Source organism: Ursus arctos, chromosome X (assembly GCF_023065955.2).
Source record: "Ursus arctos isolate Adak ecotype North America chromosome X, UrsArc2.0, whole genome shotgun sequence".
Taxonomy (NCBI): Eukaryota; Metazoa; Chordata; class Mammalia; order Carnivora; family Ursidae; genus Ursus; species Ursus arctos.
Window position 1 is genome coordinate 1361932 of NC_079873.1, and position 22384 is coordinate 1384315.

Here is a 22384-nt window from a genome sequence, read left to right on the forward strand (position 1 = left end):
TGGGCTAAGAGGACAGTGGGCAACGTTTGGAGCTGTTAGGGCAGCTGGAATCAACAGGTACAACCCTAAAACTGAAAGGCCAAGGTGGGGGGGGGGGCAGAGCATCCAAATGTGAATAGAAACTCCTGCGGACCCTTTAGCTGAGTACTGGATGTCAAAGACTCGAACTCGAGACACGAAGGAGCTCAGAAGCAAACAACAGCTGGAAGGTTGATATGTGAGCACGGACATTTCAGTTGCTGCCTGGTGTTGGGGAGACAAGATGACATTTGAGTCCTGCCAAGTTGGAAGGACTTGGTGAACATGTTGGACTCTCACCTGAAACCCAAGACGGTCTATGTCTTTTAAGAAAGGACCATGTCTCAAGATTAAGAGCGCTGTCCAAGGCCCAAGGGCAACAACGAAATAGACTTACGATAACCAGACTTTAGCTGAGCTTCCACAAGACCTAGGTAGCCTGTAAGTCATATCATTGCTTGCTACAAAACCCAACATCCTTCAGAGGAAGATAACAGAATCCAGAGTGTACCACAGATCAGTCATGGGATCTAATACACAATAAAAATCACTTCACACGCAAAGCAACAACATGTCACCTCCTGTCAAGAGGGGGAAAAATCAATAGAAACAGACTCAGAGATGATGCAGATGTTAGAATTAGAAAAGGACGTTAAAATAACGACTCCATATGAAACAGGCTACAAGAACAGATGGGCATCAAGGATGAGGACATGAAGAAAGTTAGAAAAGATAGATAAACTAAAAATAACCAACTAGAAACCCTAAACCTGAAAAATATGGTTTATTTTGCTGCAATCAAAAATGCAGTCATGGGATTAAAAGTATAACAGACACAACTGAAAAAACAATTCGGTGAACTTGAGGTAGGTCAATAGAAATTATCCAAACTGGGGGCGCCTGGGTGGCACAGCGGTTAAGCGTCTGCCTTCGGCTCAGGGCGTGATCCCGGCGATCTGGGATCGAGCCCCACATCAGGTTCTTCTGCTATGAGCCTGCTTCTTCCTCTCCCACTCCCCCTGCTTGTGTTCCCTCTCTCGCTGGCTGTCTCTATCTCTGTCAGATAAATAAATAAAATCTTTAAAAAAAAAAAAAGAAAGAAAGAAATTATCCAAACTGAAGCACAGAGCAAAATTTTTAAAAGCTAGAATAAGATGAACAGTGCTCAATCAAGTAAATGCCAGACAGTACCACACTACCTAACGCATGTGTAATTGTAGACTCATAAGAACAACATGGAAAGAACAGAGCAGAAAAAGTTTTTTGGGAAAAAAAATGGTTAAAATTCTCTAAATTCTATCACGTCCAACTACTCACAGAGAGAGAAAGCCTTTTACACCGAAGCAGAATAAACACAGGGGGAAAAAGAACCACACCTATGCATATGCTCAAACGTCTGAAAACAGAAAACGAAAAGAGAAAATAACAGAAAAGATGGGAAAAGACACTTATATTCCCAAAATATTGATAATAATTATAGCTGACTTCTCATCCCAGATGACGAAGGTCCATGTCAGAACACCTTAAATATCCTGCGGGGGTCAGATGTTTTCAACCTGGAATTCTGGGTCCATGGAAAATAGCTTTCAAAAAATGCAGGCAGAGTAATGACATTTTTAGACAAAGGAAAGGTATGGAAACTTCTGATGAGCAGACCCCAAGGTTAAAGAAATGCTAATGGAAGTTCTTCAGGCAGAAGTGAAACAGCCCCAGAAGGAAACCTGAGGGAACGGGGGCATAGGGGAAGATCGAAAAGATCATGAGTAGAGAGGGATCAACTTATCTGCAAATAAATACTTAGAACCATGCAAATCCCACACTTCTCTGGAGAGAGTACAATGTGGCTCCGTGAGAAAAGCCTTTAAGATAAAACCTGCAAATACAGGAAATATAAATATTTATCTCCAAGGCCCTATGGTACCTTATGGAGACTCTCCTGGCCGTGAGGGTTACCAGCATCTGCTACCAGGGGGCTCTAACGGATTTCTAACTCACTAACATGATGGGTCCTGCCTACTCAAAACCACATATCACAGAGAACATGCCGCTATACCTTGGGTCTAACTGACATGTGTGAAATATCTCTACATAACACTCCACGTTTTATCTTCTAAAAAGCCAACCCCTTCTTACGCATGCTTCTATTCTATAATAATATTTTATTATATTATGTTAGCTTCTATTCTATACTAACTAAAGTCTATGTCATTTCCCCCAGAGGGAAAAATATTCCAGAAGTAACGTTTCTGGAATTATTTTTTGAAACGGTAACATGTGCTATGTCCCATTACTTAGCTTAGATGCACAGAGCGTCTTGAGATATGTTCAAAGGGACCATTGAAGATGTGTCCAGAGGAAAAGTGGAGATAAAACAGCCAATGACCTTGGGGGAAGTGAAAATATTCCATAAATTACTGGTGGGGGAAGAAGAATGTGGCAGGCAATCTGAAGATGAAAATTCCTCCTTGTGGGATTTTTTTTTTAATCCTCTAGGTATTTATAGAGGAGCTAAGGAAACCAGGCAGACAATCGCTCTCTCTCATAGAACTCACCTTGCTAGTGTTTCGAAAGGTTAAAATTAATCGTTGCAAGCCTGAGCAATGAAGAGCCTTTTAATGTAAGGAACAAGGTGAGAGCTATAATAGCCGATTAAATTTTCAGAAAGTGCTGAGCTTCTCCTTCCATGCTTTCAGAAAAGACACAGTGACCTTCTAAACCTTCTAATTACCACAGGAAACCAGCTGTCCGTCCGTCTGCCTGGCTGTCATCTAGCTAGCTAGCTAGCATGGCGGTTTATTGCCTAACTCGGGACACTAAATTAAAATGGAAAGGTTAAAAAAAAAGGACTCTAGTTTGAAAAATTCACATCAGTAAGGGCCATTTTATATTAAGTAAGGAAGATAAGTAGTCTTGAGTATACGCCAGACCTAAACACACATGCAGAATACTGTTCGAACTTCTCTTGGGGATACCGTTGACTGTTGGCCAACAAACTCCTATCGAGTGCTTTACCAAGTAGGTGCTGGGTGTTGGAGAACTCTAAGCCATAAAGAAAAAGATATATGGTGGAGGGAACAAAGAAATCCATACAGTCAACCCTCACTCAAGTTTTTCCAATTGGACCAAGCTCCAGAAGGATCATTCTGCAAAATCAGAGAGCCTATGAGTAGAAGAAAAATGGTAGGTGTCTACTCATCTCAAGGTAGGTCTACATTCAAGATCTGAATCTCTCTCGGATGAGAGAAGACTAGTAGATTGCGATCCAAAAACGCTATTACCTAGTCCCATAATGAATACCAGAATGACATCATAGTATTTTTTGCTTCCATGACTAATTATTTTATAGTCAGTTGGATAATCCAAACATTATAGTTCAAAGATGTATTTCTAAGGTAAAACTATCTTACTGGCAAGTGCACCCAACTGACTTCTCCTGGCACAGGAAAAGTTCTCTTTCAACGAAAGCAAACCAGACATAATACCTGAGCAAAAAGCCCATGAATCAAACAACCGGCCCTTCTTCCCAATAAAGACGGAGTCAAGCTATTGCTGGCGGAACAATGTTAGGAAAGACGGAAACTGGTCGAGAAGATATTTCTGAAGAATACAAAGCCAAGCCTTTTACAGAAGATTGCAGACTCCGCATTTCCAGTGGGATCACGCCAAAGGTTTAGGATTAGGGGATTCTGCCCGGCTTTCTGTGAGTCTATGGCGAATGTCCAAAACAGAATTACCTTCCCTAAGTTCTTTTACTAGTATTGAAATTCTCTATTCCCATTTAGGTTCGCTGGGATGCTGTTATGGCTTTCTGTCGTTGGTTTTTGTGGTGGTGTTGGGTTTTGTATTTTTTCTTCCTTCCTTCCTCCCTCCCTACCTCCCTCTCTCTCACTTTTTCTTTCTTTTCTTTCTTTTCTTTCTTTCTTTCTTTCTTTCTTTCTTTCTTTCTTTCTTTCTTTCTTTTCCTTTCTTCTTCTTCTTCTTCTTCTTCTTCTTCTTCTTCTCCTCCTCCTCCTCCTCCCCCTCCCCCTCCTCCCTCCGTCCCTCCCTCTCTCTCTCTCTTTCTTTCTTTCTTTCTTTCTTCCTCTTTCTTTCCTACAAGTGACAGTATTTGCTCCAAACAAGACAGCTTTCTTCAGTAGTTATTACTCAAGAGCAATAAAGATTTTGGCGTCATGGACACATGATGATAAGGTCCCCAAACTCTTGTCCCCGGGAAATCTCTCACTTGAGAAATGAGCCATATTGCCTTGGTTCTATCCTTCCAAGAGCTCAACTAGTTAAAGGTTGGTATGTGGACATCCTCCCACCCTAACCCAAAGTAGGATCTCAACTAACCATGACCTCAAAGGCAGAAAGTACCAGAAAGTAAGGAGGATGAAGCAACCAACTAAGACCTTTGTCATTGTTCTCTTGTTGTTTTTACTTACAGTAAGTCTAGAGAAGAGGTAGAGGTGGGCTGGACAGCCTGTAGGCATTGAGAAATCATTGTGTTCTTGGCTGGAACCTACACTAATGTTGTTAGGATGTGTGCTTGCTTGCTCAAAAAAAAAAAAAAAAAACCCACAGAATTACCCAATGCCGGAATCCTACAAGAGCCATACTCCATGAGTAACTGAGGCTCCCATGGGCCTCAATCCAAGTTGCATTACTGGCGGTGTGTGGGCAAGAATTTCAGAGGCCCCAGAGGGTCCACGCTGCTCTGGAGAGAAGCGTCTCCTCAGAGCTCAGCTCTGGAGAGCATCAGGAGCTAGGTTTGACTGCAAGGAGATGTGCCAAGAGGAAGGGGGGCTGCCAACGCATCTGCTGTCCCGTGTGTGTGTGTGTGTGTGTGTGTGTGTGTGTCTGATTCAGACCTCTTTCCTCCCTGCTCACCCTACTGACCCATTTGATCATAATAGACACAGGCAAGCACCTTGAACGGGGTCCCCATTTGGAGTAACCATGCTGCACACCTCAGGGCTCACCCGGCTCGGGTCCAGACACCTCCCTGGCTCTGCATGTATGCTCCCAGGCCAGGCTTTGCCCAAGACCCGGTGACCCCCCTTAGGGCCTTTGTTGGTCCTATTCTAAGAAGCAGAAAGGACAAAGAAGGGCCAGCTGCCCCCGCCAAGGACGCGCAGCCATGCTTCTTGTTCACACAAAGGGTCTGCCCTTTTCGTAAACGGAGATGCCCAGGAGCAGGAGGCAGTGAGGGAGTGAAGCGTGCATCAAGATGGGCTGAGGTTCCTGGGTCTGCAACTGAAGGGTTAGCCACCCAAGTGCCTGGATCTCCCAGGCGCTAATTCCACATGCCTACTTGGTGCCATTTGACAGGAGGAAGAAGCAGGAGCTGCCAACAGGGGGCACACTGTCGGCTCTCAGGAGAGGGGTGTGCCTGCTCTCGGAAGTGAGCTCACCATCCCGCGTGATGAGGAATCATTGCCTTCATTGCCTTGCAGACCCCGAGACCCTCGGCGGCCTCCCCTCTAGCACACAGGAGCTGACAAAGAGCTGTCCCTTGAAAGCACAGGCTTTGCATACCCACACCTGAATCTCAACACACAGCACGGGAGCCAGCATGAGCCGTTTCTAATGGTAGAAATGGCTCTTAGAACATTCTTTCCTCCAAGAAATCAGGGCTATTGCTTACAGCTTTGTTAGAACGTATGAACCTCATAAACCTCATGAACGAACCTTTACTCCCTCCTTGCTTAGACTGCAAGTCTTGGCAAACTGTTCTTTACAAATTTACTCAGAATTTTTCAAAAGTCACAAAGAACACACGATCTAGTGATTTCCCAAGAGACTCCTCTTTGGGTCTGGAAATCAAGTGCAAGTCCATTCATAACGGGGCCGTGAGGCTTCAACCAGAGGGAAATGCAGATGCCCAGGCCCCGGCCTCAGAGGCTCTGACTCCTCGCAGGACTGGGAATCTGCTTTTGTAACCTGTTCCCCGTGATGCCGCAGGCCTGGGAAGCAACTGTGTTGGAGAACGCCACCTCCCTGAGCCATGGTAAACGGGGATGGGGACAAGGATCATCTGTGGTGATCACTTCTGTGCACGGCTGGTGGCAGAAGCAATCAGCTCCCATCTGCAACAGATGCCTGGTGTTCCACAAAGAGCTGGACTGGCTCTGGGCTACGGGGAAGGTCCCAGGCAGCTAGGACATCCCCCCGCCATGTGCACAGGGTGAAATGGCAAGTTTTATGGCTGCCTTGCACAAGCTAGGTGGGGAATAAGGGCACCACGGGACAGATGGTAACTAGACTTGCCATCCATGGCTTTCCTTCTCTCTCCTGCCTTATTAAGAAGAACCACCATTGGGGAACCTGGGTGGCTCAGTTGGTTGTACTACTGACTCTTGATTTTGGCTCGGGTCATGATCTCAGGGTCATGGGATAGAGCCCCAAGTCGGGCTCCACACTCAGTGTAGAGTCTGCTTCTCCCTCTCCCTCTGCTCCTCCCCCTGCTTATTCTCTCACTCTCTCAAATAAACAAACAAAATCTTAAGAAGAAGGAGGAGGATGAGGAGGAGAAGGAGGAAGAGGAGAAGAGGAGGAGGAGAGGAAGATGAAGACAAAGGAGAAGGAGAAGAAGAAGAAGAAGAAGAAGAAGAAGAAGAAGAAGAAGAAAAAGAAAAAGAAGAAGAAGGAGAAGGAAAAGAAAGAGGAGGAGGAGGAAGAAGAGAAGAAGGAGAAGGAGGAGAAGAACGAGGAGGAGGAGAGCCACCCTACCATAAGCTCAGACAGCAGAAGCCCCAGCATCTGGGACATGCTCAAAGCGCCATCTTGGTTGGATCCAGTTCAAGATGGTTGACGTGCATCTTCTTTCCTTAAACATGAGGCCCACCCACGAGCAGGGCTCAGAAAGCACTCAATAGCACTTGCAACTGGGAGAGATGTTACAGACAGGTGTCCACTGCTCGGGTTGGACAAGTAGAGAGAGCAAGCACTACAGGGTTTGCTACAGAGCAAGGTGGTGCCAGACATATCCATGTTGGAATTATCTGCAGTCCAGAACCAGCAACCAGGAGATGTACCTGCTGGCAGGAGCATCTAACGGTTCCTGTGTGAAGACATGGCGCCGAGGGCCGCCAGCCCTGGAGATGGACACGGAATGGGAACAACGTCCCATCGTCGCAAGACATGCAATCGACCGGCGCATTCGAAAGCGTTCCCACAGAGATGCCTACACAAAGCAACGCTATCACAGGGACATGTTTGCTGCTATTCACCACTCTCTGGGGGGACCGGAAATCCCCAAAAGAAACACACCAGAGGGAGAGACATCCCCCACCCCCGAGTCCCACCTCCACCACTCGCGCCCGCGATCCCACCCGCGATCGCACATCAGGGTCTGCAGCTCAGCAGCCAACACCAACTCGGACCAAGGACAAGAGCCGCGTAGCTCGCAAACACTACCTTTGTCATTCAAAGTCTCTTCTTGTATTTGTCTCACAGCGTCCTGGGCTTTGCCGGCATTATTTCCAGCTACGAGGAAAAGAAAAGATACGATCAGTGGCAAGGTCGTCCAGACATTACTGAGCGCGAGAAAATGCTGTCTTGAGATGCAAAACACAACCCCGGAGGGGGCTCTTTACGGCTTGTCATCGAGCCCTGGCGTGGAATGGTGGCAGGAAGGTCAGAGCACACACAGAACTTTCTAAGGAACGTTAGTGGACGTCCGCCTCCCTCCACTCACTGGTGGTCTGAGCTGTAAAATGATCATGGGCCATTCCCACTACGTACTTGGGATTTCCCATTTCCTTATCAATAACTCCACAGGTATGGCTCCGGGGAAACGTGAGCTTAGAAAAATGGTCACGCATGTTTGCTGTGTGAGGGACATCACCATAAAATTAGAGACTGTGAAATTTGGGTGTTAAAATAGTCAATGAGGTTTCTTTTATGTCTTACTAGATGACAGTGCATTGATGTTTGGAGGAAGGTGTCTTGTTTTCCAACCGTGTCCCTGAGCACATGGTCTGAATTTTAAGGTGTGCCGAATGGGGCTGCTGTTCAGGGGAGAACATCAGGACACCTTGTCTTCCCACACACCAGGGCTCAGAATCAACTGGACTGCAGGTAGACGTTCAGCTCCTTTGTGGGGTGAGCCAACCCCGAAACTCCCTGCAAGGGTGAGTCATGGGAGTGCTTCCGCACGAGAGGACTAGAGCTGGCATCTGAGGAACACAGGCGTGGGCGTGAAGCTCTTGGAGCCCCGAGAAGTGACAGGTGGCATGAGGACAGCAGGAGAGACACCTGGCCTGGGAGGACCAGGTCCCAAGGGGTGGGGTGGCTCACATCACCCTCCCAGCTGCGTCCAGCCCCTGCTGGCCAGGTGTTCTCCAGGGGACAACCCTCTTGAGATCTCAATGAAAACACAGAGCCAAGCAATCTGTTCTGGAGGCATTTCTGCATGCTGTTTTCCTCTATTTTGTTTCCTTTTTGTCTTCTAACTAACACGCAAGGGGCCTTGCTAGGGAACCCCTGCCACTGTATCCTGCACTAATTAAATTACTCCATGTCATTGACTAGTCCCCACCGCCCCGAAAACCCTGAAGGAAAGCCCTTTCCAAAAGCAAAAGGGTTTACAACAAAGAGTTAAGGGAAACACAGACAGCAGCAGCGGTGAACGTCGTGAAACTGAAAACGTCTTGGGCTCCAGCTGGAGATGTAGCTGAGATAAATATGGCAAAAGACATCTTTAGTGGGTGAATTAAAGGATTACATAAAGCGCCACCACCTTGAAGAAGTTCAAAGCTGCAGACGTCAAGAAAACGCAGCTGTGAAAGTCTTCACACCTTTGGCTCCCTTGAAGAAAGAGAATATTACACGGTTGTTCGAGTTTTGCTCAGAGTCTTGCTGTGTTGCGGGGTGCACAGTCGGACGGGCGGCCGTGTGAGGGATAACCGGAAAGTTACATTCCATCTCTAAATGTTCTAGGCATCCAATGCAACAAAATAAAATTCACCTTTTTTTAAGCTGGGGCCATGTACATGCACGGGCTTATTTTGGAAATCCCATGCAATTTAAAAATATTCACTAGCCATCCACTGCTGGGCCATGCATCTGGCGTTCACCATCGTGGCATGAGGGGTGGCCGATGATGTGGGAGAGATGGTCCATGTTCCCAAAAGAGATATCCATGGCCAGAGAAAGTGGGGGGCATCAAACCAGCAGGGGAAACTGGTCATTGTAACAGCACCCCTTGATGGGCAGCTCACTACTCCCCCGAAGGCGTTGTATTAGAGGTATGGACCCGGGCACTTTTTTGGCAAAGGTCGTCTTTATCAGCTGGCTCACCAGAGCTGGATATGGAACCTTGACCCTACGCAATCGCTAGAGATTTCCTACATTTACTGAGCAAATATTGCATGAGAGAGAGCACTTAACCAGGATGGAAGTTAGGCACAAGCACAGTGGGTCTGCCTTCTGCTCGTGCTTTCTGTGGGCGGCTAAGTTTAAAGACGTTGAACCCAAACCAGGGCCAGCAAACTAGGGACCTGGGCCCACATTGGATGAGCTCCCTGATAGAAAAAGAAAAAATATATTGGAACAACAGCCATGTCTGTAGCTTTAAATATTGACAATGGCGCTTTCCTGATATCAAGATAGAGCTGATCACTGAGAGACAAACCTAGGCAAATATTTATCATTTGGTCCACACCAGAAAAAATTTACTGGCCCCTGGTCTCAACCTTAGAAGCATTCATGAAGCATTATAAAGAAAGATCCTCCACCAAAATAGTATTTTGAAGCTATAAGAACTGAGATATCGTGAGCAGATGAGAAATTTAATAATTAATGTATTAATAGCAATATTAATGTGCTTGGGTTGGAGCCAGGTTCCCTTTTCAATTCCTTAGCAAGTAACTGATTCTTCTTTAAACATTAATGGACTCAGGAGTGGCCAATTTGAAATTGAATATATACATCTCTTAGTTTCTATTTAGTATGAAATTTATATTAAAGTGTCCAATGATAATATTTCGTTCAGTGGCTTTGAATCAAACTGTCACACAAGATGAAACATTGTCCCTCTCGGAATATATGCAGTTAGGCCCTGAAAGACTCGGGGAGGAGGGAACATTCACTCTTGATTGGACGGACTGAGAGGGTCAAACTGTGACCCACGTAGATAATTAGAAGCTCTGTGGGAAAGAAGATGCAGGAGGGTGAGGAGAACAAGTGTTGCTTACTCTGTGTAACTCAAGAGAAGGAGAACTCTGGTGCTGGCAGGACTGTTCCTGTTGCTCCAGAAACATCACCTAAATGAGGAAGTGATAGGAGAGTCGGGGTTCCAGTCCTCAAGTGCATGAGTACCACATGCTTACTCACATACTTTCACTGCATTGTGTCTGCAGTATACACTCCTTACTCAACTAGACCTCGGCATGACCTAACCCCAACTTGACTTCCTGGTGATCTATGCAACCAGACCTCACCATGACCAATCCAACTAGACCTCACCATCACCTAACCCAACTAGACCCCATCACCACCTAACCCAACTAGATCCCATCATCACCTAACCCAACTAGATCCCATCATCACCTAACCCAACTAGACATCATATTGCCGACCCAACTAGACCTCATCATCACCTAACCCAACTAGACTTCATCGTCACTCACCCAACTAGACCCCATTATCACCTAACCCAACTAGACCCCATCACCACCTAACCCAACTAGACCTCATCATCACTCACCCAACAAGACCTCTCATGACCTCATTACGACCTACCCAACTAGACCTCATCATCACCTAACCCAACTAGACCTCATCATCACTCACCCAACTAGACCTTCTCATGAGCTCATCATGACCAACCCAACTAGACTTCATCATTACCTAACCCAACTAGACCTCATCACCTAACCCAACTAGATCTCCTCATCAGCTAACCCAACTTGACCCCAGCATCACGTAACCCAACTAGACCTCATCACCTGCCCAACTAGACCTCCTCATGACCTAACCCATCTAGACCTCCTCATCACCTAACCCAACTAGACCTCCTCATGGCTTAACCCAACTAGACCCCATCATGACCTAACCCATCTAGACTTCATCATGACCTAAACCATCACACTGAGGCAAAAAGCACAGAAATGGAATAATGTTGTTTTCTTCTTCTTTGCATTGCAACATTGCCTAGTTTCACAAAGAATTAAGAAGATAAAGAAGACAGGTGCACTAGCGAAGTCACGAGGGGCAGAGATTCCCAGTACCGGATGCTAGCCCTCATCTGTTTTCAGAACAGAGGGTTCTCCCCATCCTGCTCCACCAGCTTCCTTTTGCCTCTAGCCCAGGTCCAGCGGACCCTCAGAGGGGACCTACTTCTCCTTCTGTTCATGGTTTGAGGTCACTTTGACTTAAAATTTTTTTTTTTTTTTATTTTTTCACTTGAGAGAGAAAGAGTGAGAGCATGAGCAGGGGGGAGGGTCAGAGGGAGAGGGAGAAGCAGACTCCCTGCTGAGCAGGGAGCCTGATGCAGGGCTCAATCCCAGGACCCTGGGATCATGACTTGAGCCAAAGGCAGATGCTTAACTGACTGAGCCACACAGGTGCCCCCCTGATGTCACTTTGATCAAGTCATCCCAGATGGTGGCAGAAATCCAAGACATGGCAGGAGTGTCCCAGAGACCCGAGTCCCTCTGCTCACACGTCCTGTCTCCCTGATGTGCCCAGGTCCCAAGGAGAGAGAAACACGTCACAGGAATGCTAAAATTGAAGAGGAGTTCCAGAAATGCACACTCAGATAGGTCCCCTGTCCTGCAGGACCCCCACACCTGCCAACAACTGCTTGTCATCTAGGGGATAGATATGTATGCTGGTAAGGACTGTCCTTGCAAGGACTTGTCAAAAACTGTTCTATCATTTGCACATCGATTCAAACAGGACCTGGACACATCCCCACAGAAAAAAATACCGATGAGGAAAAACAACAGTGAGGTCAACTAAGAAGTAATCGTCCCCTCCAAAAGCCTGACAAATGTGCACTGTTCTACAGACTGGGTTGTGCATGAGAGAAAGATGCCTAGGTGGGTCCGTGAGGGAGGGACCACTGTGAGAAACTGCACTTTTTCAAAAGAGTGACACATGGCAAAGGCCACACAATACAAAAATTTTAAGTTGTGGAGTCATGTTTTGCAACAGTGAAAAAAAAAAGAGCAAAGTTAGAAGCATGAGTCCATTTGATCACGGGAAGGAAGGAACAGCTGAGGATACCCGCATGAGCCACACCTCTCCCAGGACAACAGAAGGCCACACTGGCGAGACCTGGGGGTTCCCCATCTGGGTTAAGAGCCTCCTCGGAGATCCGCCCCCATGGAACTCAGGGGGTCTGTGAGTTTTAACACCAACAGTCAACATCATCATGGTGGCCAATCCCCAATGGAATGTGGACAAGACACAGGAGGATGGGCGGGGTCTATGACTTGGCCACGACACAAACCAGAGATATTTTCAGACCCGACTTCAGGGGTTGAAGCTGTCTCAAAATAAAGTTTAAGATCATCACAGCTTCCACTCAGTAGGAGTTACCGAACCCGCCAGTAGGTCATGTTATTTGTCCTATAAAGATTTCGTGGGGTGCCTGGCTGGCACAGCGGTTGAGCGTCTGTCTTTGGCTCAGGGCGTGATCCCAGCATTGTGGGATTGAGCCCCACATCAGGCTCCTCTGCTATGAGCCTGCTTCTTCCTCTCCCACTCCCCCTGCTTGTGTTCCCTCTCTCGCTGGCTGTCTCTATCTCTGTCAAATAAACAAATAAAATCTTTAAAAAAAAAAAAAAAGATTTCGTGTCTACGATCATGTGGCAAGTTTGTGTGTTATATATTTTTATATCTGCATCCCAATATCATTTAGTTTATAATATTATGGGTTTCGGTTTGTGCATTTAGGCATCACTAGATGCTGACGGGGGTCCAAGGACTGAGCTTGTCAAGAGCCAGGAAGGAGTGGAACACATTCATGTTTAAATACCGAGCCCCAACTATCGCTTCTAACCTGAAATTATCCTTCAAAAAATGATGGCGGGCAAAAAGGGGAAGAAAAAAATGGGAGAAAGGAAGAAATAAATCACAAATGAATAAGTAAAGGACCATGGGTAATGTTACGTAGAAAGTCTTAAATGATAGCAATCCTTAACACCTAAAACCAGACATATAATATGATTTCTGTAAAAACAGACACCATAAAAGGTAGTAATTAAATGCAAATGATGTCAATGGGGGGGACAATGATTAGCATGAAGTGCTTGGTTTGTTTTCTTTTTTTCAAAGGTGATGTGCACCGTATCATTTTTCCCAGCAGATTAAAAATTCTACCCCCAATTCACTGGGAAAATTAACAAACGTACAATGGATTCATTTGAACTCTGTTCGCTTTCCCAGGCAAAAAAAAAAATCCCTTCGTTTTCAAAAAGGAGTTAGACACCAGGATAAAGAACAGAGGGAGTTTCAAACAGAAGAACGGACAATGTCGTGTCTATAGGACACTTGCAGAGGAAGGCAGTCTTTGAAAACCTGTTCACGGTCTACACTGGGCTATGTTGTGTCTTCCCCAAATTCATATGTTGAAGCCTGGACCTCATAGGTGCTCAGAATGTGAACTTATTTGGAGAGGGAGTCTTTAAAGAGGTGGTTAGTGTAAAATGAGGTCACTGAGGTGGGTCCTCATTGCACGAGGACCAGAGTCCTTATAAAGACACCCTCAGGTGTTCCCCAGATCTGTTTAACCTATAAGCAAATCACTGTTTGCATATTAGCGAACAACTGGGTATCTTCCATTAGCCAACAGTACGATCATCACCTATGATCACATGCATGCCGAGTCTCGCCAGGTGCTTCGCCGTGGAATAGCCGATACCATCCGTGCCTCCGGTCACGATAGCAACACGGTCAGGTTGTGGGGCCAACACTGAAGAAGAAGTAAAAGAAAAAACAAATCAAAGCCAAGTTTTAGAAGCAGAGTCCACGTGTGGAAGAATTCAGCCACAGGAGAACACCCCACGGGCCCTGGGCCTTGTGGTTCGGCATCTGTGGTTGGATTCCTCGTGGATTCCCGCAGGCTCGAGAGGCAGGAATGTAATAGGGTGGATTAGCCCCGAGTCATTCCAGCCTGGTCAAGGCACCTGATAAAGGCTCGCTCATCCCCAGCTGAGGCCTTGGCAGGAACCGACTGGAGTATCAGCAAAATGATTGGCAGAAAGGTTGGGAGCGAGCAGGGGAATAGCGTTTACAGGCACGGATGAGAGTCCAAGGCCAACGTTCCCAGGCAACATGGGGCAGGATGTAGGTTTTACTATTACTCAGGTCTGGAGAAGGACAGCAGACCAGGGGATGATTCCTGCTGTTGCAAACTACTTGGTTGCACTCAGTTCCCAAGACAAAGGAGGCATGCCACACAACGCCACACCACGGGGCCACACGAGAGGAAGCAGGACATGGAAACATAGACAAAAGTCTTTATTGTGGGAAGAAACGGGTCACGGAAACAGGCTCAGCAGGTTTAGCATGGGCTGGTGTGAGTCATTTCAGCAAATTCTGGGTCACAAGGGCTGTCCTTACGTGTGTGTCCCTGGCCCTGCAGTGATTTGCGTGGGTAGGGTGGACAGTGGCCAACAATGGGTCACGGACGTGGTGGGACGAGGACTGCGGGTTGCCTGGTTTGCACTTGAAAGGGGTGCTTCTCAGAGAGTTGCATGCTATCTCTAGGAAGTGGCCAGCCCTGGGAGCTTTACCATTTGATAAAGGTGACAAAGATGAACTTTTATCTTATTTTATTTTATCTTATTTTATTTCAGATTTATTTCAGATTTATTTACTTATCTGAGACAGAGAAGGAGAGAGAGCCAACAAGCAGGAGAGGCAGAGGGAGAGGAAGAGAGAATTTCAAGCAGACTCCACACTGAGCGTGGAGCCCAACGACAGGCTTGATCTCACGACCCTGAGATCAGGACCTGAGCTGAAACCAAGAGTCAAACGTTGAACCAACTGTGCCACCCAGACGCCTGAAAGATGAACTTTTTAATAAATGGTGTTGGGACATGTAAATAGACATTTGGAAAAAAGGCAAAAATAGACCCATACCTCATGTGCTACACATCAAATTTAACCAAGGGGAAGAAGTTACACAATAAACCTATTAGGGGGGAAAAAGCATGAATCCATTTATCTTTAACCTCAGAGTAGGAAAGAGCTTCGTAATTACAAGTCAAAGTTGAGAAGAATAAGTAGACAAATTTCTCTATGAAAATAATTTTACATGGAAAAAAAAAACCACACACACCAAAAGCAAAGTTAGAAGTAAATTGTAAATTAGAAAAAAAAATTTTGCAACCCTGATCACATGCAAGGGGCTATTTTCGTAATATGTAAAGAGTTCTTACAAATCAAGAAAAACAGAACCTTCCGTTTGGCCAGATCAAGGATGGCACAGATCCTCAGAGTGTTTTCTCCCAACGCCACGATGCGCCAAGCAAGTCTGATAGGCTTCCCGCCAAGCGCGGCTCAGCCGACATGGGGGTCCCTGAAGTTATCTCCCAGCTGATACCATAATTCTGAGTCCCAATTCCCGTAAGTGAGTTGACCCTAGAAATCTAAAAAGATCTCATCTCTATGTAGCTCATAACGTGTGTTTCAGGACATTTTCTCAACCGTGAGCAGAAGAGCCCACAGAGCACTTGGACCACAGGTGAGAAGCAGGAGCTCCAGGTCATCATCGAGGGTATGGACTTCTAACGGGATTAGAACACCACTCCAAGGGGGTGTCTTTGGGTCATGGAGGGAAGGAGCTAGCCAGGACTCCAACCACCTGCTCAGCCCGCCAACCGGTCCTATCATTCATTGGAAACAATTGTCCCAAATGCAGTCAACTGTCCAATGAAGGGCACAGGGGTCGCGTGTGTCCCCCCGCCACCAGCCCCACCCAAACACAAACGTATCATCCTACAGTTCTGGAGGTCACAAATACCCATCTCAAAGTCAGCTGATTGGCAATCTTAATTTCCGTCTGCAATTTTCATTTCCCTTTAGCCTCGTGACGACATAACATAGAGTTTCCAGGGCTTAGGATGCCGATGTCTTTGGTGGCCATGATTCTGGATGCCAAAATCAGGAACCAAAATGATTATGTGCATGATTTGGATGGAGAAGCCCGACCTTGTGTTAAATAGCCCCAAAATAACAACATGAAGACGAGGGACTGGAACCAGACCGCCCCTTATGAGGACTTGGCACGCGGGAGATGGCTCTCAAAATGGAAAAACACACCCTGAGGAAAGAAATCACACCAAAGACAGGCAGTAGTGAGAACGGGTTGCTCCAAAGTCAGTAATTATCGGCCATACCGTGGAAATATATGCCCTGGTTGGTGAACACAGGTTTACAGGGAAAACCCGCAGAGCTGAATCATGAAAAGTATGATAAATGGCACTGACCACTCGAGGTCATGAGTGTTGTTTCTGGACGTAAAAAGTTACAATGGAAAACTTAATTTTGCAAGACAGCTGTTACCAAGCCTTCCCCTACCACATATTACTTGCCCTTTGGAAAAACAACGCTTATATTTTCCCAACTTCAAACTTTAAACACATGTTCCCCAGCTGTAAAGCTTCCCAGGATTAACCCAAATGAATGGAAATGATTTGAAATTAAAAAAAAAAAAATTCACGTTAAATGTTGAATGCACTAAAGTACAATGTACAAAAGTTGGTCATACGATGCAGGTGAATAAGGGGTGGGGGCCATCAATCAAATCCTAAAACTCAACCCCTGAGATAGATTTGAACCAGCTGGGAAGATTAAAAATCGTCTGCAGCTCTGCTGATCATAAGACCCCCTCCCATGGAGCTGCAAGTGCAAATTCAGCTCTGAGCTTCCTGGCAGCCAAAGCGAAAAGGGAAACAATGCCAGAGATGGCTCTCAGCATCTGACCCAGTGCCTCCCAGCGACAGTGGACTCATATTGGCCTAAAACCCATGCTGTTTTGTATCACTCCAACATGGGTGTCCCCTCCAACAGAAATGCCCGTCCCTCACCCATGCTGGGAGGTCTCAGCCATCCCGCTGCATCAGACATCTGTGCTGCTGGTGAGACTATTGAGACCCTCCCGTTCCCCGAAGAGTTCATATTGGTGTGGGGTTGCACGGGGCACTCACTGATGTCCAATAAATACAGGTGTCTGGGTTTACAGAGACGCAGAGATGGGCGGAAGGGAATGGACACCCCAAGTGCATTGGGACTCCCTGTGGCGAGCCCCACCTGCACCCCCTGGAGAGCATGGGATGGGAACCCTCCATCCACATAAGTGGGAATGGGGCAGCTGTTTCTGGATGAAACAGCTCTCGCCCATCCAAGCTCTGGGCTCCGTGCAGACACGGCTGCAAAACCGTCCACACTGGGCTCAGACAGCACCGCCGACCCTGGGGGCCCGTCCAACACACCCATGCTGGGTCCCACCCTGTGTCCCCTCTGTGGAGCTCAGCACAGGGCTTGCAAAACCCCAGATCGGGAGCAGGATGCAGAATGGGAACTCCTGCTGGGGACGCACTGCCAACATCTCCCAGCACTTTCCAAGTCCCGAAAGCGAGTACGCTTTTTTCTCTTTTTGCTCCTGAAACGTCCTGCGTGCTCCTGTCGGGTTTTCTTACAAAAGAAGAGAAGCATGTCTGCCATTGTTTTGTGAAGGCATGAAGGTTATTCTTTGTTACCTTGAGATATGGCATTGGAGGGCATTCTTGAACTATGATGCGCACTTGGGTGGATGGAAAATTACTGAGAACACGAAGTATGGGGCAAGTCAGAGACCGTCCCAAATGCAGGGACTGCCCCAAAACGTGCAGAGTCGTGGGGAACATCTCCGCAGGGGCTTTAAAATTCCTACAAAGAATTATTCGCATTTCCTGGTACGTAATACACATCCGTGAAATCGAGGCCACACATCGCAACACTTGTTTCAAATGTCCCAGCAGAATGTCCGAGCGTGAAAGAGACGCACAGAAGAGAAAAGGGGTTCGTGGCCAACAGCCCGCGGTCCAAAAAACACACGCCTTTCCGAGCAGCTGGAAACAACACTCATGCATCCACGGTCCTAGTCGCCAACGTTCAGGAAAACTTGGCACACAGCTGCATGAGAAAGTGGAACTGGTATCCCGCCTCCCGCACAAAGGTGACCTCAAAGACGCACATGGCAATCAGGGAAGCAGCTGGCATGGCCTCCAAGCTGCCCAGGGAAACTCTGCCAGCACCGGAGAGGTGTGGATAAGCCACAGGAAGGCTCACATGGTGGGGAAGGATGCACAAGGACCGTGCAAAGTGGAGGAGAGGACACAAGGCAGGTGCAGGAGGAGGGAATGCTGGGGAAGCATCTGGAAGCAAGACTGGGAGCCGCGTGGCGGCATGGGCAGGAGAGACGGAGGCAGACAGGTGGCGGGTGGGACCAGAGCTACCCGCCGTGGGGGCCCACCAAGGTGTCGGGGCTCACCCCTGCATGCGAAGAGGACCCCATCCCTGCTCGCCTGGTACGTCCACGTCCTGTAAGCCCAAACGTGTCCGCCATCGCTGTGCATGCGTCTTTCCCGATAAATGCAGTGAACTTGTTCCACAACGTGCATCCCAATTCCTCCAGGACCAGCGCGAGAAGAATCCTCACCAGTCCCCAAGTAGGATTTTTTTTTTTTTACAAGCACAAAGCCCTGCAGAGCCCTGTGGACACCCAGTAACACCGCTGGCTGCACATTAGGAAACTGGTGGACGCAGACACGAAACCAAGCGGCCCTCGAAGACTATGGTTTTGATCGCCCACCCTGCACATAGCTGCTGAGACTTATAGATGCTGAATCCTATACGTTTATACACGTGTGCATTGAAATGCACACATTACACGCGTCCCAGAGACGCCGGCTCCCAGTCTGCATCAGGCGAGGGTGTCGCTAGGAGGAAGAGAGGCTGCCCCAACTCGGATCCTGCACGGACACTGGGGTCTGCACCTGCTCCGTCAGCATCCAGAGTTTCCCATGCACACAGAAGGTTGAACAAGCTATCGCAGCCAAAACCCAAGGAGGAAAGGAGAAGTCACAGCCCATGCAGAGGGTGGAGGGACTGCCCAGAGAAAGGCACTGGAGTCGAGGTCAAAGGACGCGGTTCTCTGGGACCCACCTGTGCCAAGGGTGAGCCTAAATGTCCTGATGTCTGGCACACACACCAGCTATAAGCCAACCCCACTGTCTCCTGGAGAGCTGACTTCCAAAGCAAGATGCCGACAGCACCACCCCCAAGAGGGTCCAGGCGTCACTCTGTCAAGTCCCCAGGCCCCAGCCTTGCAGCTGCCTTTCCCTCCCACCGAGCCCAGGACAACCACATCACAGGTGTGAACGTCACGGCTTCCAGAACAGTTGATCTTATGTGTCTAATTAGCTGGGCCATGGTGCCCAGATACACACTCAAACATCACTCTGGATGTTTCTGTGAAGCCGGGTCTTTTATTTTTATTTTTTTTATTTTTGATGCAATTAACACTGAAATTGGCACGCTGTGAGTAAAGGTTTTTCCCTCCTTTATGTGAGTGGGCCTCGTCTAACCAGTTGACGGCATTCACAGCACCAAGACTGATACCAACTGAGCAAGAGTCCATTCCCCAGCAGGTAGCCTTCAGACTCAAACTGTACATCTGCCCTAGGTTTCCAGGGTGCTGGTCCACCCTGCAGATTTTGGGTTTAACAAGTCTCCATAGTTGTATGAGCCAATTCCTTAAAACAATTTAAAAATATATATATGTATACATGCATATTTATATATATACAGAAAGATAGATTATAGATAGATAGATAGATAGATAGATAGATAGATAGATAGATAGACAGACAGATAGATATGATGGATGGATGGATGGATGGATGGATGGATGGATGGATGGATGGATAGATGAGCGGATGGGTGAGTGGATGGATGGGTGGGTGGGTGGCTGGATGAATGGATAGGTGGGTGGGTGGATGGATGGATGAGTGGATGGATGGATGAATGGATGGGTGGCTGGCTGGCTGGCTGGATGGATGGATGGATGGTTGGGTGGATGGCTGGATGGATGACGGATGGGTAAATGGATGGATGGATGAGTGGATGAATGAATGGATGGGTGGGTGGATGGATGGATGGATGGGTGGGTGGATGAATGGTTGGATGGATGGATGAATGAGTGGATGGCTGGATGGCTGGATGGCTGATGGATGGATAGATGGATGGATGGATGAGTGGATGAATGAACAGATGGATGGGTGGGTGAATGGATGGATGGATGGATGGGTGGATGGGTGGGTGGATGAATGGTTGGGTGGATGGATGGATGGATGGATGACGGATGGATAGACGGATGGATGGATGAGCGGATGAATGAATGGATGGGTGGGTGGGTGGGTCAGTGGATGGATGAGTGGGTGGGTGGATGAATGGTTGGGTGGATGGATGGATGGATGGATGAGTGGATGGCTGATGGATGGATAGATGGATGGATGGATGAGTGGATGAATGAATGGATGGGTGGGTGGGTGGATGGATGGATGAGTGGATGGGTGAGCAGATGGGTGAGTGGATGGGTGAGTGGATGGATGGGTGGGTGGCTGGATGAATGGATGGGTGGGTGGGTGGATGGATGGATGAGTGGATGGATGGATGAATGGATTGGTGGATGGGTGGATGGATGGATGGATGGATGGATGGATGGATGGATGGATGGATGGTTGGATGGATGAGTGGATGAATGAATGGATGGGTGGGTGGGTGGGTGGCTGGATGGATGGATAGGCTGATGCTGGTTCCTCCTGAGGCCTCTCTCCCTGGCGTGTATGCCCTGTGTTCTCCCTGTGTCCTCACATTGTTGTCCTCTGTACATGTCTGTGTCCTCTTCTTACAAGGACCCTAGTCCAATGGGATCAGGGCCCACCCTACTGACCTCATCTTAACTTGACCATCTGCAGAGACTCTATTTCCAAATAAGATCCCCTTCATAGGTACCAGGGGCTAAAACTTCAATATATCTTTTTTGGGGGGTGCACAATTCAAACCCTAGAAATTGGTGCACATGCATGCACACATCCTTGCAAGGACACCCCAGCCTGGCAAGCGGGGCTCCCTAGGAGCACGGGTGAGCCAACCCCTCTCCCCGCTCCTTTATCTCCCAGACACTAGTCAGTTCCAGCCCAGATGCCTTCTATGCTTTGCCCCAAACCCGGTTGCAAACAGATAGATGGGACCACTGTCCATCCCCTTGTACGCAGCCCTCCGTCCTGCACACCGGTGTCCATCATTGCCAAGTCCCGCAGGCCAGCTCACCTCCGAGGGGTATCCAAGAGAGCGCTGGGGAGATGTAGCTGTAACCTGATCTCCACCACGCCAGCCTGTACGGGGACAGCAGCTGCCGCACACGCCCAGGGAGGCGGCCCGGGGTCAACGCTCACGCCTGCTGCTTTCGTCCCCGAACCACCGAGCTCGGCAGCCTCATGGTCCAACGGTGTGGCTCTGATGTGTTTGGGAGGCAAGCCCACAACTCAATAAGAAAAGCGACCAGCATGTCCCAAGCCCGTTTGCCTGGCAAAGGTGAGATGTTTGCTGGCTGTCCTGACAAAGAGAGGCCGTCCAGACCCCGGGCTATGTTTAGAGCCCTCGTGGGTCATTATTCTTTTTTAGGAACTGAAATGTGGTGGGTTGACCTCATGCCTCGGCGAGGGCCAGCATGTAGGGAAGCAACCATATGACAGCTTTCTGCACCCTCGGCTCACAGACCACAGCACAGGAAGTAACACACGGCTCCGATAGTTAACAATTCGAAATATTTTTAAATGTTAGTTAAATAATTTACATATCCCCACGCTCGAAATATTTAAATACTGTTTAAATAATGTATAGATTCGAACACTTGAATAATTGAAATATTCAAGTAGTCGAAAATTTAATATTATTTAAATATTTGAGTTATTTTATTTATACTTATGTTTATTTATTTAAATGATTCTATTTAAATTTAAATTTTCAAATATTTGAAAGATTTAAAATATTGTTTAAATCATTTACAGATTCAAATACTTGAAACATTAAAATATTGTTGAAATCATTTACAGATTGAAACACCTGAATAATTTAAATATTCAAATACTTTTGAAAGATGTAAAATTATTCAAATATTTGAATTCTCTTTATTTACTTTATTATTTATGTATTTATTGTTTATTTAAATAATTGTATTTGAATAATTTAAATTTTCAAATATTTGAAAGATTTAAAATATTGTTTAAATCATTTACAGATTCAAATACTTGAAACATTAAAATACCGTTTAAATCATTTACAGTTCAAACATTCGAATAATTTAAATATTCAAATATTT

The 22384-nt window shown here is 47.2% G+C and overlaps 1 protein-coding gene across 6 annotated transcripts in view; it reads right to left on the minus strand.

Annotated features, from left to right (window-relative positions):
- The window catches only part of LOC113240784 (dehydrogenase/reductase SDR family member on chromosome X), a 207313-nt gene that overhangs the window by 168330 nt on the left and 16599 nt on the right, over positions 1-22384 (minus strand). For 5 of the 6 annotated variants that reach the window (XM_057308826.1, XM_048213190.2, XM_044391881.3 and 2 more), the window contains exons 2-3: positions 13817-13924; positions 7420-7488 (exon numbers count right to left, since the gene is read on the minus strand). In XM_057308826.1, coding sequence (XP_057164809.1) covers positions 7420-7488; positions 13817-13924 — 177 coding nt within the window. Of the gene's footprint in view, positions 1-7419; positions 7489-13816; positions 13925-21333; positions 21650-22384 lie in introns of those variants that run through there. The other variant, XM_048213191.2, reaches the window with a different exon arrangement.